Source organism: Aegilops tauschii, chromosome 2 (genome assembly GCF_002575655.3).
Source record: "Aegilops tauschii subsp. strangulata cultivar AL8/78 chromosome 2, Aet v6.0, whole genome shotgun sequence".
NCBI lineage: Eukaryota > Viridiplantae > Streptophyta > Magnoliopsida > Poales > Poaceae > Aegilops > Aegilops tauschii.
This window is the reverse complement of record NC_053036.3, coordinates 392,193,362-392,212,956: the sequence shown is the minus strand read 5'-3', so window position 1 is coordinate 392,212,956 and position 19,595 is coordinate 392,193,362. Positions and strand designations below refer to the sequence as shown.

General features: G+C 47.7%; 1 protein-coding gene across 1 annotated transcript; it reads left to right on the top strand.

The window, feature by feature from the left end:
* Positions 1-598: 598 nt before the first annotated feature.
* Positions 599-2,017, top strand: LOC109767559 (zinc-finger homeodomain protein 8). Its single transcript, XM_020326309.4, has one exon. It carries the CDS (start codon positions 755-757, stop codon positions 1,634-1,636), a length of 882 nt encoding a protein of 293 aa, XP_020181898.1. The 5' UTR covers positions 599-754; the 3' UTR covers positions 1,637-2,017.
* The last annotated feature ends 17,578 nt before the right edge of the window (positions 2,018-19,595 follow it).

Genomic DNA, 19,595 nt, shown 5'->3' with positions numbered 1-19,595 from the left:
GGCAGGCAAACACTGGGCACAGAAGATCAGGTAAGATGCCGTACCCCACGGCCGCTTGGGTGGCAGTTAGCCCATACCTCATCTCCCCGTCCGATCGCATCAGGACCGTCCGTCCGCGGAGGTCCCATCATCATCTGACGCCGAGTAGTACACCACGGCACCCTCACGTGGCGGGCCCGAGCGGTTACTGTTGTGGTAACAATGGTATCCGGCCCCAATGCCCGGTCGACACGTTGCCGCTGTTACCACCCTTCGTCGAGTCCCGTCTCACGTGGCGCCTGCAGGCACCCCTTCCCGCTTCCACGTGGCACCGCGCGCGAACGTGATCTCGCCGCCTCATCATCAACACAAAGCAGCATAGCAGATCAAGATCAGTTTTACTGTTGGTAAAATATTGTCAGTTTTACTGTTCGTAAAATATTGCTTTTACTGTGTGTACTGCTGCTTCTTTGCAGTAGTGCCTAGAGTCAAATTAATTATTCTGTGAGCATAGTATGAGGGGCAAAGTCGTCGCATTAATTAACGAACTAATTTACGCTTCACACCTGATGGGTGACGGTGGTCCGCGCGCAGATAAAACCCCCTAGCTCCTCCCCTCCTTGGCCGGTGGTCGCTTCTACCGCTGCTGCGAAAGCGATACGCCTTCCTTCTTCTAGCGAGCGAGCGAGAGTGGCCACGCGCGAGTGGGTGGGTGAGCGAGAGAGCGCGTGAGTGGTGGTGGTGGGAAGGGAGCGAGCTCTCCTCTCGTGCGGACATGATGGATCACCTGAGCCTGGTGCCCTACGAGGGAGGCAGCGGCGCCGGGGGCGACGCCGGGGCCAAGTACAAGGAGTGCATGCGCAACCACGCCGCTGCCATGGGCGGCCAGGCCTTCGACGGCTGCGGGGAGTACATGCCGGCCTCGCCCGACTCGCTCAAGTGCGCCGCCTGCGGCTGCCACCGCAGCTTCCACCGCCGCGCGGGTAGCCTCGCGGGCGGGGCGTGCCCGGCGCCCTTCTTCTTCAGCCCGCCCCCGCCGCCGCCCCCCCACCATCACCCGCCGCCGCACCACCCCGTGCTGCAGGGCTTCCTCCCGTCGGCGCCCCCGCGGCCGCCCCAGCTCGCGCTGCCGTACCACGCCGTGCCCGCCGCGTGGCACCACGCCCTGCTGGACCCCGCGCGCGCCGGCTCGGAGACGCCTCCCCGGGCGGACGACTGCAGCCCAGGGTGCGGGAGCGGGAGCTTCTCGAGGAAGCGGCACCGGACCAAGTTCACCCCGGAGCAGAAGGAGAGGATGCGCGCCTTCGCCGAGAAGCAGGGGTGGCGCATCAACCGCGACGACGGCGGCGCCCTCGAGCGCTTCTGCCTCGAGATCGGCGTCAAGCGGAACGTCCTCAAGGTCTGGATGCACAACCACAAGCACCAGCTCGCCTCGCCCACCTCCACCGCGGCCGGTATGGGCATGGGCATGGGGATGGGCATCGGCATCAACCCAGGAGTCCTCGGCACTGGCACTGGGACCGGCGCTGGCGCTGGCGCTGGCGTTGGCGTTGGAGCGGGCACCGGCGACGGAGACGGAGACGACGACGACACGGACGACGACTCGCCTCCACGCGCCGCCGTCTCATCGCCCTCCCCCTCCCCCATCAGCGTCTAGCCGTGCTAGCGCTAGCTAATGAGTACCGAGTTCTAATAATCGCCAGGGCTTTAGATTTAATTAATGCACTGTCAGTCAGTTGTGAGCAAGCAGGTGGTGTAAACGACCCCCCTGATCCCCCGCATGCCTCCCCCGCAGCGGCCGTGCCGTACATCGTGGTACCGGACCGAGGGCATATTTGTACCCCCACTCTAATTCTAGCTAGGCGCCGCTGTTTGAAGGTTCATTATCTTTCTTGTCTTGCTTTAATCCTAGTACTACCACCAGTGCTAGACTAGTGTAGTAGCTGCAGTGAGTGACTAATCATCGTGCCCTGTCAAGTGTCAAGATTAATGCCGCATTAATTTGTCCCTGGCAGTAGAGTGCATGGGGATTTGTGCCTGGAAGCTTCTCTAAATTGCAGTTGCAGTGTTTTGGTTTGGTCTGGTCGCACTCGTGTGGCTTTAAGCTCTTTTTTTTTTTTGAATGTTGGTGTGGCTTTAGGCTGGAGTGCCACCTCGTAATCGGCCGGCCTGCTCTCCAGCCAGCATCGCCGCCTCCTGCCTTGGCCGGTGGTGGCCGTAGATTTTTGTTCCCATTTGCGCCCTCCGGTCCGGCCGGCCGGGCCGAGTGGTAGGCCGCGCCGCGGTGGTGGAGCCGGCCGGAGCTTGGCCGAGCACGCCGCCCGGCTTGGCGCTCTACTGCTGCTGCTGTTGCGTGGGGTCGAACGTTGCCCTTGTGTCCGTCCGTGCCGACTGAGTTGTCTCATCGGCTTGGGTGTAGTGTGTGATGATGGCGATTAGGCACGGTCTGTGGCTTTCGGTGCGGGGCAGGATCCGACACGATCTCTCCCCTCTCCCTTCTCCTCGTCCTCGGTGGGATTTGGCCTCTCGCACCTCGTGGTTTTGTTGTCGCCTAAAACTTCGTACCTCTGCCGTGTCGCCCGGATCTGGATCCAGCAATGCCCTGTGTTTTGGTGACAGGAAACCCGCCCCTGTGTGCATGCAGTGCCCGGTTTGGCTAGGTTTGAGTACTCGTCTAGTCTTTCGCTGCTATTTGTAGCACGGTTGGGCGAGTCGTGCGCCGTGCACGCGGGGCGCCAACGCTCCGCTGGACTGATTGCACGAGCACACGAGCGCCGGCGAAGGCGCTACCGGACCCAGCACCGGGTCGCCCCGTGCTGCTGCATCGGCGTGGCGCGCGCACCGGCACGACGACGACGCTGTCAAGAGCCCTGGCGTTGCCGCTCCACCAGCCAACAGCGCTGTTCCACTGTTTGTTTCAACTCGTCCCGTCTCGTCGCGTCAAAGCACGACCGCATGAGTGCATCCCTCTTGTAGAGGCAGTGGCGTCTGACAGTGTGTTTGGGCACCCAGAGACGGCAATGGACTGTGCGGTGCTACAGTGCTACTCTGGTCTTCTCGTCAATATTTCTTGCTATTTTGTATTTGCTGTTTTCAAGTTGATCTCTACTATTTTCTTTTATTTTTATTCTTTTAGGGGGAAAGTTGATCTCTAGTACTCCTATTAAAGAGGGGAAAGTGGTATCTAGCCATCACTGTTTACTTTCGCCTTATCTCCCACCGTTCTTCATCAATTTATTTTCACCTCACCACCCACCATCCTTCATGCTGGTTTTTTCTCCTTTTCATCGCCGGAACCTAAACTGGGCAGATCTCAAAAGATGTCTTGAACGAAGCACATGGATTTTAACCAGACCCGAACTCCGAGAATATAACACCCTACGTCTTGCTTGATTTTGTTGTCCTGGAGTAAAGTACATAGTACATTTTTGATATAAGATGGATTTTATTGACTCAAAATAAAGTATCAAGAGGATACAAACATAATAAGCACGCACACAGTCTCTGCATAAAGGATGCACACGGCCAACACCAGTGCACACACAAAAGCTCATCGGCGAATAACAAACTCATGTAAGACCAAATCTATGCATGGACAAGGGAAAATGAAAAGGAACCCTAAGCGATCGGATTGGTAATCGACAAACTACAACAATGACCATATCCGCACTGACCATCTCATGACATCACAGGGACGTCAAAATTCTTCACCCCAACCAAACCGAGCGTGAAAAACGGACCGCTCCCTTGACACGCCTGGTGAGCGCGTCACAGGAGGTTGTCCAGTCGTGGCCAGAGCGGCGTCCCCCTCTCCATCCTATACCCTCGCCGTCGGCGGTTCGCGCCGACGGCCAAAGCCCGGCTGGTGCTGGCGGCGGCGGGGCCCTCTCACCTCTCCGCATGTGGGGGCTCGGCGCGGGCCAGCGATCCCGGGCGGGGGCGTGGCGCGCTGGGCAGAGCTTGGAGACGGCCGGTCTTCGATTCTTCGTCCCGGACGTGGAGGGTTGGTCGCGGCGGTGGCTCTCTCCTGGGTTGGCGGCCGGCTGCGGCACTGCCCAGATCCGGCCCGTCGGGATCCAGGGGAGTCTTGTGGTGGTTGGCCCTGCTATTCTTCGTGCTTCAAAATTTCGATCTGCTTCGTGTCGGCCTCCTCGATCTGGACACCGATGGGTTCCGGCCTTTCGCTCGGAGATCTCAGCTTTTGGCGCATGGCGCCACTGGATATCTAGATCAAAATTGATCCGGTCAGGCATGCCCTCATCTTTGGCTAGAGAGGCTTCATGAGGGCGTGGCGCGAAGCTTCACTGCCTTGCCAGTGCCATGGAACATGTCTAAGTATAATTCCACGGCGTTGACAGTGGTGAAGAAAGTCATGGTGGCTGCGATTGGAGACTTGTAACGGCAAAGAGGAGTTTTGGTTGCGTTGAAGAATGGCGGGACAAGTTTTTCCCTGTGTGTCGAGTGTTGAAGACTTGCAGCGGCGGCCTTGGCAGGAGGGGGCGGCAACACAGGTGGATAACTTTTTGGGGTGCTTCCCGAGTACCGAGTTGCAATCTCGAGGGTGAAAGCCCAAGGTCTGGCCTTCATTGGTTGTACCTGGCCGCAATGGTCTTGCAAAGAAATTGTTTTTGGGATCTCGGACTCTCTCTAGGGTGAAAACTGAAGACCCTTGATCGGGCGACGACAGTGCTTGTGCATTGTTTCCTTCTTGAGGCGTCGCTTTTGGAGAACCTCTTATGTAGTCCGGGTGTTGTCTTTGGTGGTGGTTAGAGTGTTGATGTTGTGAGTGTATCATCACTGCGACGGGGTCTTTGTTTTTATATTTCTCTCTTTTTTATTTTTGTTCTTGGCTGTGTGCATCCTTGATGCCTTTCTATGTCTTGTTGGTGCAGAGGCTGGGTGTAATTAGTATCTTCACGATATTAATGTATTCCCTTTATCGAAAAAGGAAGGGAGTGACGCTCAATCACCGTCACCGGATCTAACCATCGAAGGCCAAAATCTAGATTTTCAGTCTGAAGAACCAGTTCAAGCATATCCGAGCAATGCCTTCAACAAGGTAACAACGTAAAAACCTTGCCATTGCTAGGTATAACTAAAACAAGCCAGACCTAGGCTTTCACCCCAGAGCTCGAGACCGGGTGCACGAATATCACCGTCATCTACATCACTTGTCACCACCACTTCTCCATGATCCCAAAAACTACATGTCTTATGCGACCGCCACCGTTGCACAACCCTTTCTCCGTGTCAAGTCATCACAGTTCGCAACTCCCCGCCGAAGACAACCATCGGATCTAGAGAGAGGACCCTCACAAATATCTTTCGATGGACAAAGTACATATATCTACCAAGAGAATTTTTTATGTTCTCTACTAGCCAGGCACCTAGGTTTATATGGCTACCGGGGAGGTCCTAGGGTTCCAAAATTCTAGTCGGCTACGTACAGGTAGTGAGAGTTCTCCACGAATCCAGCGTATTGTCGTGTACGGCAAGTCTTCTGGAACCTTTTGATTATATGTCATGGGCCGACCTATGTGGCCGAGGTCGGAACCGACAAGGGATCCCCAGCCCGGCCAACTAGGCCAGGAGTCGACATGGTGAGAGGCCCCCAGTCGGGACACCATGAGTAGCCCCTGAATGGGTCTTCAAGTTAGGACGCACCTCGGCTCATCCGGGCTGCACTTCATTTTTAATCGTTGGTCTTGAAACTCGTTCAACGAAAGCATCCTTCTGCAACCAAGTCTTGACGTCAAATTGCATCCGAGGTGACCAATACCACCTATGTATCCTGACGAGCATTGGAAGAATTCGGGCCAAGCTGTGCATCAGAAATTTTTCCAGTGCAACCGCTCTGTGGGGGCGAAGTATTCCCGCGCTCCAGGTGTGATGATTATTCGGTCTGGTTCTAATAACACAAACCTGTCTTATCTACGGCCCCACCTAGCCATGTGTCGTCCTTGATTTGACGGTCATGAAGGAAATATGCCCTAGAGGCAATAATAAAGTTGTTATTTTATATTTCCTTATTGATGATAAAGGTTTATTATTCATGCTATAATTGTATTGATCGGAAACCTAAATACATGTGTGAATACATAAACAAATACCATGTCCCTAGTAAGCCTCTACTAGACTAGCTCGTTGATCAAAGATGGTTAAGGTTTTCTAACCATGGACATGAGTTGTCATTTGATAACGGGATCACATCATTAGGAGAATGATGTGATGGACAAGACCCATCCGTTAGCTTAGCATTATGATCGTTAAGTTTTATTGCTATTGCTTTCTTCATGTCAAATACATATTCCTTCGACTATGAGATTATGCAACTCCCGGATACCGGAGAATGCCTTGTGTGCTATCAAACGTCACAACGTAACTGGGTGATTATAAAGATGCTCTACAGGTATCTCCGAAGGTGTTTGTTGAGTTGGCATAGATCAAGATTAGGATTTGTCACTCCGAGTATCGGAGAGGTATCTCTGGGCCCTCTCGGTAATACACATCATAAGCTTGCAAGCAAACGACTAAGGAGTTAGACACGAGGTGATGTATTACGGAACGAGTAAAGAGACTTGCCGGTAACAAGATTGAACTAGGTATGAACATACCGACGATCGAATCTCGGGAAAGTAACATACCGATAGACGAAAGGAACTACGTATGTTGTCATTACGGCTCGACCGATAAAGATCTTCGTAGAATATGTAGGAGCCAATATGGGCATCCAGGTTCCGCTATTGGTTATTGACCGGAGAGGTGTCTCGGTCATGTCTACATAGTTCTCAAACCCTGCTACTTCTTGAGCTTGCGTTGGCTTTTCCCTTGAAGAGGAAAGGGTGATGCAGCAAAGTAGAGATAAGTATCTCCCTCAGTTTGAGAATCAAGGTATCAATCCAGTAGGAGACAACGCACAAATCACCAATACCTGCACGAACAATCAAACAGCTTGCACCAAACGCGATAAAGGGGCTGTCAATCCCTTCACGGTTACTTGCAAAAGTGAGATAGGGTAGAGATAGATTGTGACGCCCCCGATTTGACCGTACACTAATCATGCACGCAAATGTGTACGATCAAGATTAGGGACTCACGGGAAGATATCACAACACAACTCTAAAAGTAAAATAAGTCATACAAGCATCATATTACAAGCCAGGGGCCTCGAGGGCTCGAATACAAGTGCTCGATCATAGATGAGTCAGCGGAAGCAACAATATCTGAGTACAGACATAAGTTAAACAAGTATGCCTTAAGAAGGCTAGCACAAACTGGGATACAGATCGAAAGAGGTGCATGCCTCCTGCCTGGGATCCTCCTAAACTACTCCTGGTCGTCGTCAGCGGCCTCCACGTAGCAGCAGGCACCTCCGGTGTAGTAGGAGTCATCGTCGACAGTGGCGTCTGGCTCCTGGGCTCCAGCATCTGGTTGCGACAACCAGGTAGCAAGGAAACGGGGGAAAGAGGGAGAAAAGCAACCGTGAGTACTCATCCAAAGTACTCGCAAGCAAGGAGCTACACTACATATGCATGGGTATATGTGTAAAGGGCCATATCAGTGGACTGAACTGCAGAATGCCAGAATAAGAGGGGGATAGCTAACCCTGTCGAAGACTACGCTTCTGGCCACCTCCATCTTGCAGCATGTAGAAGAGAGTAGATGGTAAGTTCACCAAGTAGCATCGCATAGCATAATCCTACCCGGCGATCCCCTCCTCGTCGCCCTGTTAGAGAGCGATCACCGGGTTATATCTGGCACTTGGAAGGGTGTGTTTTATTAAGTATCCGGTTCTAGTTGTCATAAGGTCAAGGTACAACTCCGGGTCGTCCTTTTACCGAGGGACACGGCTATTCGAATAGATAAACTTCCCTGCAGGGGTGCACCACATAACCCAACACGCTCGATCCCATTTGGCCGGACACACTTTCCTGGGTCATGCCCGGCCTCGGAAGATCAACACGTCGCAACCCTACCTAGGCACAACAGAGAGGTCAGCACGCCGGTCTAAATCCTATGGCGCAGGGGTCTGGGCCCATCGCCCATTGCAAACCTGCACATTTCGAGGGCGGCCGGAAGCAGACCTACCCTAGCAGGCGTTCCAGTCCAATCTGGCGCGCGCCACTCTGTCGCTGACGTCACGAAGGCTTCGGCTGATACCACGACGTCGAGTGCCCATAACTGTTCCCGCGTAGTTGGTTAGTGTGTATAGGCCAGTGGCCAGACTCAGATCAAATACCAAGATCTCGTTAAGCGTGTTATTTTTAAGAATCCGCGGACGCCGACCAGGGCCAGGCCCACCTCTCTACTAGGTGGTCTCAACCTGCCCTGTCGCTCCGCCACAAAGTAACAGTCGGGGGCCGTCAGGAACCCAGGCCCACCTCTACCGGGATGGAGCCACTTGTCCTTTTAGCCCCCTCATCGGAATCACTTGCGGGTACTCAACGAGCTGACCCGACTTTAGTCACCACATGTGTCATGTATATAAATATATAGTATATACCCGTGATCACCTCCCGAAGTGGTCACGGCCCAGTAGTATAGCATGGCAGACGGACAAGAGTGTAGGGCCACTGATGGAACACTAGCATCCTATACTAAGCAGTAGGATAGCAGGTAAGGGTAACAACTGTAGCAACAATGACAGGCTATGCAATAGAATAGGATTAACCGAAAGCAGTAACATGCTACACTACTCTAATGCAAGCAGTATAGAGAAGAATAGGCGATATCTGGTGATCAAGGGGGGGGGGGCTTGCCTGGTTGCTCTGGCAAGAAGGAGGGGTCGTCAACTCATTAGTCGAACGGGGTAGCAGCAGCGTCGGTCTCGTAGTCTACCGGAGAGAAGATGGGGAAGAAACAATAAATACAGTGCAAACATAAGCATGGCGATGCAAGACATGACAATGAGCGGTGCTAGGGGTGCCCAATCGCGGTAGGAGGAGATACCGGCGAAGGGGGAAAACATCCGGGAAAGTATCCCCAGTGTTTCGCGTTTTCGGACAGATGAACCGGAGGTGAAATGTTGCATGTTCACTAAGCTAGGGACGCGTGGCAGACGAACGGGCTGCATATCTGGATTTGTCTCGTCGTTCTGAGCAACTTTCATGTACAAAGTTTTTCCATCCGAGCTACGGTTTATTTTATATTAATTTAAAAAGATTTAATCATTTTTAGAATTTATTTAATTATTTTAAATCAACATTATCCAGAATAGTGTATGCTGACGTCAGCATGACGTCATCGGTCAACAGGGCGTTGACTGGGTCAAACTAACGTGTGGGGTGATCGGGGGGAGTGGGGGTAGGTGGAGTTAGGGTTCGGAGAGGATAGGCCATATAGGCCATGACTGGGCCGGCCAGTTGGTTAGGTAGCTGGGCCGGTTGGCCCAACGTGGGGGGGGGGCTCCTCCTCTTTTATTTTTGTTTTTTTGATTTGTTCTTTTCTCTTTAGTTATTATTATTTAGTTTCCTCTTAGTTTCTGTTTTATAAAAATTATCACTAGTACCTAAAATTGCATTTATAATTATACTACTGCCATAGTAATTATTAACCCAAAACAAAATAGTTTAATATTTAATAAAATCCAATAGGTATTTATTTAATTGTTTTAACTACTGTTTTAATTACCTAAGTGCATTTAAATCTTTTATAACAATGTGGTTTCTCCACCATTACTACTTATGCATTATTTGGCTCACCCGAACATTTAGTTTTAATATTTGAAAATTTTATTGTTTGCCTTTATTTTAAATTTGAAATTTGAACTGGGTTTCGAACTGACACGAGTTTATCCACAATAACCGAGGTGACGTGGCATCCTTAGCGGGGGATTACTGTAGCTTAATTATCCGGGCGTCACAATTCTCCTCCACTACAAGAAATCTCGTCCCGAGATTTAAGAGGGGAGTAATGGGGAAAGGATTTGGTTACGAAATTCTAACGGATCTTCTCAATATTGGCTGCTCTTCTCGAAGAGATCGATCCATTACATTGATGTCTTCATTCCACTACTTCAGGTCATCATTATGAAGTCGTCATCCTTTCTTCGGGGGTTCCTTCATACTTACGAATAGGTAACGGGGCAGATCGGCAATGACAGAATGCTATAAGGGTAATAATCTGGGATAATCCCATGAATGAGCATATGAGTACCTCTCGGGTTGAACAATTAAAACACATCGAGAGTAAGGTTCGAAGGTACCATAAGAAGTTTGAAGCGGATAGACAATCGTTCGTTGTCGGAAACAGAGTGTGAAAGGGGTTTAGAGCAATGGGAATAATTATTGTGTTTCATACCAGAATTGATGATCTCTCGGAAGGTAGCTCGTGAATTGCATACGAGGCCACACGCGAGGAACAATCTTGGGAACAAGGAGTGTAAGAGAGTCAGGTTTCGACCCTGTGGAACTGTGGGTTATGGGCCCACCATGTGGGTTAAAAGTAGGATGGCGATGACGTCTTACACGATCATGTAAGCAAGGCACGTCATAGAATAACCGGTCAGTTATGTTGGCAGCATCGTTGGTACCAAGGGCGAGGTACAAAGAGAACCATTTTCCTGCTCGTTGAAACGAGGCGGACCAGTAGGTAAAGTTCTCGTCCATCGGTGGTTACCGGAATGTCATCAACAAAAGTAACAGGGTCTTACTGACAGAGTTGTACAACGAGGTGTTTACTAAGCAGGGAATTATCACTGCTCAGTTAAGTCAGATTACAAGAAAGGTTAAAGAAGACAATGGAAAGGAAAATGCGATTATCAAGTTTAAACAGAACAATGGAAATGAAAATGTGTATACACACATATTTCGGGGGTATATCCTTCCCAAGGACAAGCGGAGCATGATATTCATGACAGGATAGAAAGTAGAAAACCATTTAGGTAAGGGGGAGGAATCTCATGATATTACCCATACAACAGTGTTAGGATAAATGATAAAGAAAATTTAGCATTGTGCTTCAAATGTTCATGTTGAAAATCAGAGTACCACAGACATGCTTCGGGATAGCATTGACATGTTCTTCAAGCAAAGGTGAGACTTGGGATACATGAAGGATCCATCAGGAACATATTGTAGAATAAGTCTTACAATTTCCACATGGAAGAATGGATAGCTTTGTAGAAAAGGAAACTATAACATTAGGTCCTCTGGCCAGGTGTGCTAGGCATGACATCACCTTACCGGGTCATATAAAGACAAATGGTATAAATCTTGGAAATATGTTCCAACCATCATATCTGACCGCGATTTAGATCTGATTGGTGTCAAGATATCTCAGACACGGGATGCCTGAGAAGAAAAGGTGCAACGCAAATTGACGAGATGACATTGTACGATTCCCGGGGAAATGAACTATGAAAGCAAGTTCCAAAACAAGAGTTCATCATTAAACCAAGGAGAGGGTTAGGAGGTGGCTGATGGACTCACCACATTCCATTGAGATTTCCAAAAGATGGATTTCCACAATTATTTGTACAAGGAGATAGCTTTTGTCATTCCAAATGATATAATGAGGTATGCTCGAGGAAACATACACGATTGAACATTGGTTGACTGTGCACCCGAAATACGGACTTAGGTAGCACAAACAATGTTAGAATGGCGATTCGATAACCAATGGTCTAAGAATGAAATGTTGACCATTAACTTCAAAGCAATAAGGTTGCTAGAAGTTTTTAAAATTACTAGTCCATCTGTCGGTATTCCTGTTAGGAACAACACGGGGACCAAGAAAAGAATGGTGATGGTGAAGTATCACTTATATCAAGAATTCTCAAGAGGTGGTGAAATTCTCACAACATTGAGGACAAAAGAGATGTTAACGTTCCAAGGTAAAGAAGAACAATTGCTGGATAGCAAGGAACTCAAGGTATAACACCAAACACGAACAAGCTTATGTTGGTGGGAAAGCAATAAAGTGGTCGATGATAACACAGATCATCGAGGGCAAGGATGGTATTTCTCATCATGAACTCAATCGATATCCTGGGAGAGCGCATAAGGTTGATGATGATCACGACACATTTGTCGAGAGATTTCATGAAGATGTAATCAATCAGCGACGACATCAAGTCAAAGGAATGATGAAGCAGACGGTTATTGGAACCATGGGTAGGACACAAACTTGAAATCAAGCTTGTTGTTCAAGGTGAAATGGTATGAGAGGAAGATCGGCGTAAGCTTAGCTCATCATCGAAAGTTGTGCTCTAGGGTTAAGGACCAGGCAGCATAGTTAAAATTTAGCACGCTAATGATATAGCTGATCAGGCTAGGTATGACTTAAATGATTATTAAACTCGTAAGCAACGAAAATTACTTAGAGTTATTGAATCGGAGTGCGGACTTGATTCACTATTCCGTGTTCTCGATTGACAAACAACCCAGAACCCATGAAGTGACAAAGACAAGGTAAGGTAGTACTTCATCAAAGTTTATAAGATGTAGTGCAATGGTAAGATATCCTCGAGATACCAGGGGTAATACTCAAAGGTAGATCATAATAGAGGTTGGGCAGGCGTATTGACCTGCAGAAGACAAGTGATTTAACTTGTCCAAGAAATGGTATTTAAAGGAGAACATGGTCGAAAACCACGATCAAAATGATCGAACCACGGATACAAGATGAACTTATAACAAGGGGGGTAATTATTTTTACGAGCAGCTTCCATGATAAGTTATACATCGTGTCCATGGGCATGAACGCAAGGTTCAAGGTCGACTCCCAATTCTTCAATGTATAACCTTCCATTCACTTCTCGCCGTGATAAAGGCATTAGTGTTGAAAGTTTTACCTGGTGAAATACCAGATGAGTATGACTCGTGAAAACTTCCGAGTTCACACATATTAAGGAAGGCATAGGTTCAACCCGTCAGGGTATCGTGGAAACATATACCACAAGCTTCAATAGTAAATACCACCAGCTCGAAAACAGAGCATGTTTGAGAAAACAGAGGATACAATTTACCAAAGGCATTGTGTATCAGGGGAAGAACTCAAGGTTTTGAGAATATGCAGGAACGGTCGGATAATAATCCACCAAAGGATCTGGCGGACCGCAAAGAAAACGATTTGAGTATATATGTTCAGCCAGAAAAAGAAATAATGCCAAGGCATCGGATTATAGAAAAATCTGGATAATTCGAGACCTTAAATGCAAGGAATTATGATTTCCAAATCGGGGGATCAAAAGCAGACGCTCTGATCAAAAGACAAGTAAGTTGAATAGACTTAGAGGCACAAACGATGGCAATTTGATTGGTCGACAACCAGCTCATGTTCAAAATGACGTCCGAGCCGGAAGGATAATTTTCAGGGAATAACTAATGATTGTGTGCATTCACACACATGTTGATCCAGCATGATCAGAATGTCGATCACAAAGTATTTTAATGAATATTGCTAGACATATGGAAGTAACCATTATGCAAGCAGGTAAAGAAGATCAAGAGCAATAGGCTACTGAGGATTTCGGAAGATCGAATGGCATTTCGAAGAATTTTGCGAAACACCTGAACAACTAGGGATGAACGAATCCCCGGTAAGTGTGAGGAATTATTCATACATGTATTCATGAGGAAAAGAAGCTGCAAGGCAGCAGACCCAAAGGATTCTCGGAATATCCGAAGTATTTCAGGGTATCTTGTAATAACAAGAACAATTGGAAATGAAGTTATGGACGACAAGTGTATGTAGCTTTCCATAGGGATTTATCGATGGCAGGGAATTGCAAAAGCAACGGGCACAAAGTCTCGAAAGAGTGTCGGGGAGTAACTTCGAAATCTTCTGGTGCAGTAGGCGATCATCTGTGATAGGGGGCTCTCCGGGAGAAGTAGTTACGAGAACCTAGAGTCAGATTTAGTAAAATCATTTAACCCGAATAGAACAGAGATCAGAGTCCCAGAGAAAGGATCGAGGAGTAAAAGATCCTAATACCACCCAATGGCGACGTGGGCCCGTAAGCTGCACAACCATGTTAGTAAAAGTTTTTCAATGACTAGACTCGACTTCGGCCAAGGAGTTGGAAAGGGGGATTCCTACAGGCAGTTGGCTCTGATACCAACTTGTGACGCCCCCGATTTGACCGTACACTAATCATGCACGCAAATGTGTACGATCAAGATCAGGGACTCACGGGAAGATATCACAACACAACTACAAGTAAAACAAGTCATACAAGCATCATATTACAAGCCAGGGGCCTCGAGGGCTCGAATACAAGTGCTCGATCATAGACGAGTCAGCGGAAGCAACAATATCTGAGTACAAACATAAGTTAAACAAGTATGCCTTAAGAAGGCTAGCACAAACTGGGATACAGATCGAAAGAGGCGCATGCCTCCTGCCTGGATCCTCCTAAACTACTCCTGGTCGTCGTCAGCGGCCTCCACGTAGCAGCAGGCACCTCCGGTGTAGTAGGAGTCATCGTCGACGGTGGCGTCTGGCTCCTGTGCTCCAGCATCTGGTTGCGACAACCAGGTAGCAAGGAAAGGGGGGAAAGAGGGAGAAAAGCAACCGTGAGTACTCATCCAAAGTACTTGCAAGCAAGGAGCTACACTACATATGCATGGGTATATGTGTAAAGGGCCATATCGATGTACTGAACTGCAGAATGCCAGAATAAGAGGGGGATAGCTAACCCTGTCGAAGACTACGCTTTCGGCCACCTCCATCTTGCAGCATGTAGAAGAGAGTAGATGGTAAGTTCACCAAGTAGCATCGCATAGCATAATCCTACCCGGCGATCCCCTCCTCGTCGCCCTGTTAGAGAGCGATCACCGGGTTATATCTGGCACTTGGAAGGGTGTGTTTTATTAAGTATCCGGTTCTAGTTGTCATAAGGTCAAGGTACAACTCCGGGTCGTCCTTTTACCGAGGGACACGGCTATTCGAATAGATAAACTTCCCTGCAGGGGTGCACCACATAACCCAACACGCTCGATCCCATTTGGCCGGACACACTTTCCTGGGTCATGCCCGGCCTCGGAAGATCAACACATCGCAACCCTACCTAGGCACAACAGAGAGGTCAGCACGCCGGTCTAAATCCTATGGCGCAGGGGTCTTGGCCCATCGCCCATTGCACACCTGCACGTTGCGAGGACGGCCGGAAGCAGACCTAGCCTAGCAGGCGTTCCAGTCCAATCCGGCGCGCGCCGCTCCATCGCTGACGTCACGAAGGCTTCGGCTGATACCACGACGTCGAGTGCCCATAACTGTTCCCGCGTAGTTGGTTAGTGCTTATAAGCCAGTGGCCAGACTCAGATCAAATACCAAGATCTCGTTAAGCGTGTTATTTTTAAGTATCCGCGGACGCCCACCAGGGACAGGCCCACCTCTCTCCTAGGTGGTCTCAACCTGCCCTGTCGCTCCGCCACAAAGTAATAGTCGGGGGCCGTCAGGAACCCAGGCCCACCTCTACCGGGATGGAGCCACCTGTCCTTTCACCCCCCTCATCAGAATCACTTGCGGGTACTCAACGAGCTGACCTGACTTTAGTCACCACATGTGTCATGTATATAAATATATAGTATATACCCGTGATCACCTCCCGAAGTGGTCACGGCCCAGTAGTATAGCATGGCAGACGGACAAGAGTGTAGGGCCACTGATGGAACACTAGCATCCTATACTAAGCAGTAGGATAGCAGGTAAGGGTAACAACTGTAGCAACAATGACAGGCTATGCAACAGAATAGGATTAACCGAAAGCAGTAACATGCTACATAACTCTAATGCAAGCAGTATAGAGAAGAATAGGCGATATCTGGTGATCAGGGGGGGGGCTTGCCTGGTTGCTCTGGCAAGAAGGAGTGGTCGTCAACTCCGTAGTCGAACGGGGTAGCAGCAGCGTCGGTCTCGTAGTCTACCGGAGAGAAGAGGGGGAAGAAACAATAAATACAGTGCAAACATAAGCATGGCGATGCAAGACATGACAATGAGCGGTGCTAGGGGTGCCCAATCGCGGTAGGAGGAGATACCGGCGAAGGGGGAAAACATCCGGGAAAATATTCCCAGTGTTTCGCGTTTTCGGACAAATGAACTGGAGGTGAAATGTTGCATGTTCACTAAGCTAGGGACGCGTGGCGGACAAACGGGCTATGTATCTGGATTTGTCTCGTCGTTCTGAGCAACTTTCATGTACAAAGTTTTTCCATCCGAGCTACGGTTTATTTTATATTAATTTAAAAAGATTTAATCATTTTTAGAATTTATTTAATTATTTTAAATCAACATTATCCAAAATAGTATATGCTGACGTCAACATGAGGTCATCAGTCAACAGGGCGTTGACTGGGTCAAACTATCGTGTGGGGTGATCGGGGGGAGTGGGGGTAGGTGGAGTTAGGGTTCGGAGAGGATAGGCCAGATAGGCCGTGACTGGGCCGGCCAGTTGGTTAGGTAGCTGGGCCGGTTGGCCCAACGTGGGGGGGGGGGGCTCCTCCTCTTTTATTTTTGTTTTTTGATTTGTTCTTTTCTCTTTAGTTATCATTATTTTCTATTTAATTTTAGTTTCCTCTTAGTTTCTGTTTTATAAAAATTATCACTAGTACCTAAAATTGCATTTATAATTATACTACCGCCATAGTAATTATTAACCCAAAACAAAATAGTTTTATATTTAATAAAATCCAATAGGTATTTATTTAATTGTTTTAACTACTGTTTTAATTACCTAAGTGCATTTAAACCTTTTATAACAATGTGGTTTCTCCACCATTACTAGTTATGCATTATTTGGCTCACCCGAACATTTAGTTTTAATATTTGAAAATTTTATTGTTTGCCTTTATTTTAAATTTGAAATTTAAACTGGGTTTCGAACTGACACGAGTTTATCCACAGTAACCGAGGTGACGTGGCATCCTTAGCGGGGGATCACTGTAGCTTAATTATCCGGGCGTCACATAGATGAACCTAAACAAGAGGTAAAGTAAATATTTTCGATTTATAGATCGGAAAGTAAAAGATTGCAAAATAGTAGATCGGAAACTTATATGATGGAAAATAGACCCCGGGGCCATAGGTTTCACTAGAGGCTTCTCTCAAGATAGCAAATAATACGGTGGGTGAACAAACTACTGCCGAGCAATTGATAGAAAAGCGCAAAGTTATGACGATATCTAAGGCAATGATTATGAAATATAGGCATCACGTATGTGTCAACTAGAATAAAACGATTCCGCATCTACTATTATAACTCCACACATCGACCGACTCCTGCCTGCATCTAGAGTATTAAGTTCATGAAGAAACGAGTAATGCATTAAGTAAGATGACATGATGTAGAGGAATTAACTCAAGCAATATGATGAAAAACCTATTTTTTTATCCTCGATGGCAACAATACAATACGTGCCTTGCTGTCCCTACTGCCACGGGGAAAGGACACCGCAAGATTGGACCCAAAGCTAAGCACTTCTCCCATTGCAAGAAAAACCAATCTAGTTGGCCAAACCAAACCGATAGTTCGAAGAGAATTACAAAGATATAAAATCATGCATAAAAGAATTCAGAGAAGATTCAAATAATATTCATAGATAAGTTGATCATAAATCCACAATTTATCGGATCTCGGCAAACACACCGCAAAAGAGTATTACATCAGATAGATCTCCAAGAACATCAAGGAGAACATGGTATTGAGAATCAAAGAGAGAGAAGAAGCCATCTAGCTACTAGCTATGGACCCGCAGGTCTGAGGTAAACTACTCACGCTTCATCGGAAGGGCAATAGAGTTGATGTAGAAGCCCTCCGTGATCGAATCCCCCTCCGGCAGGGTGCCAGAAAAGGTCCCTAGATGGGATCTCACGGGTACAGAAGGTTGCGGCGGTGGAAAAATGTTTTCGTGGATACTTCTGGTGGTTTGGGAATATATGTGAGTATATAGGTGAAGGAATTAGTTCAGGGGAGTCACGGGGGGCCCACAAGGCAGGGGGCGCCCTCCACCCTTTTTGGCTGCCTCGTGGCTCCTTCGACTTGATCTCCAAGTCTCATGGGTGTCTTCTAGTCCAAGAAAAATCATCACGAAGATTTTATTCCGTTTGGACTCCGTTTGGTATTCCTTTTCTGCGAAACTTAAAAATAAGGAAAAAAACAGAAACTGGCACTGGGCTCTAGGTTAATAGGTTAGTCCCAAAAATAACATAAAATAGCATATTAATGCATATAAAACATCCAAAACAGATAATATAATAGCATGGAACAATAAAAAATTATAGATACGTTGGAGACGTATCAAGTATCCCCAAGCTTAATTCCTGCTCGTTCTCGAGTAGGTAAATGATAAAAACAGAATTTTTGATGTGGAATTCTACCTAACAATTTTATCCATGTAATTTTCTTTATTGTGGCATGAATGTTCAGATCCATAAGATTTAAAACAAAAGTTTAATATTGACATAAAAACAATAATACATCAAGCATACTAACAAGGCAATTATGTCTTCTCAAAATAACATGGCCAAAGAAAGCTTATCCCTACAAATTCATATAGTCTGGCTATGCTCCATCTTCATCACACAAAATATTCAAATCATGCATAACCCCGATGACAAGCCAAGCAATTGTTTAATACTTTTGGTGTTCTCAAACTTTTTCAACCTTCACGCAATGCATGAGCGTTAGCCATGGACATAGCACTATAGGTGGAATAGAATATGGTGGTTGTGGAGAAGAAAAAAAGAAGGAGATAATCTCACATCAACTGGGTGTATCAACGGGCTATGGAGATGCCCATCAATAAATATCAATGTGAGTGAGTAGGGATTGCCATGCAGCGGATGCACTAGAGCTATAAGTTTATGAAAGCTCAAAAAGAAACACTACAAAAAAAGACTTCCGTGATGATACGTGTTTGTCAGAGTAGGTCACGTTTTCTGTCATGCATGTATATCCATGACAATTTTATGACAGAATCAAGCTAGTCATACCTGTGCTGTCGTAGAAGTGTTCCATGACATTACAAAATTATCATCACAGAAGTGTCCACTTCCATGATGATAAATCATGCGTCATAGAAGTGCTTTCGTCAAGGGTAACCGACACGTGACTTCCACCATAACGGGTCGCCGTTAGGCTATCGGGTTCCGGTTTGGATCCGATAACCCGTTAACAGCCCGGACCAATGGGGATTTTCCACGTGTAAAATTCTCATTCACCGACAGATCCACGTGTCTGCCCGGCGTTCGCACAGTTGTCATCCAGCGAATGGATGGGACGCGCCTATGATACGTCGACACGTGTCTCGGCCCAACAGTGGCCCATTCGGGTTAAAAGGTCGGGCCTGTCAAAATAAGCGGGCCGGCCCATTAGCGGCCTACTTGAGTCAGGCCCATTCACAAGCATGGCCCATATAAGTTACATAGAATCGGCCCATCAAAGGCCCATTCTAGATTTGACAATTTCTAGCCCATCGTCAGTTTCTACCCGTTAACGACCCACTACGTCTTTGGGCCCAATTATGGCCCGAGCTTCTTTCGGCCTGTTAGCAGCCCATCATCAGTTCCAGCCCATTAACGGCCCGGAATGTCTTTCGGCCTTTTCTCGGCCCATTCTGGAGTTGGGCCAACTTCTAGCCCGTTGTGACTTTAGGCCTGTTCTCGGCCCATTCGGT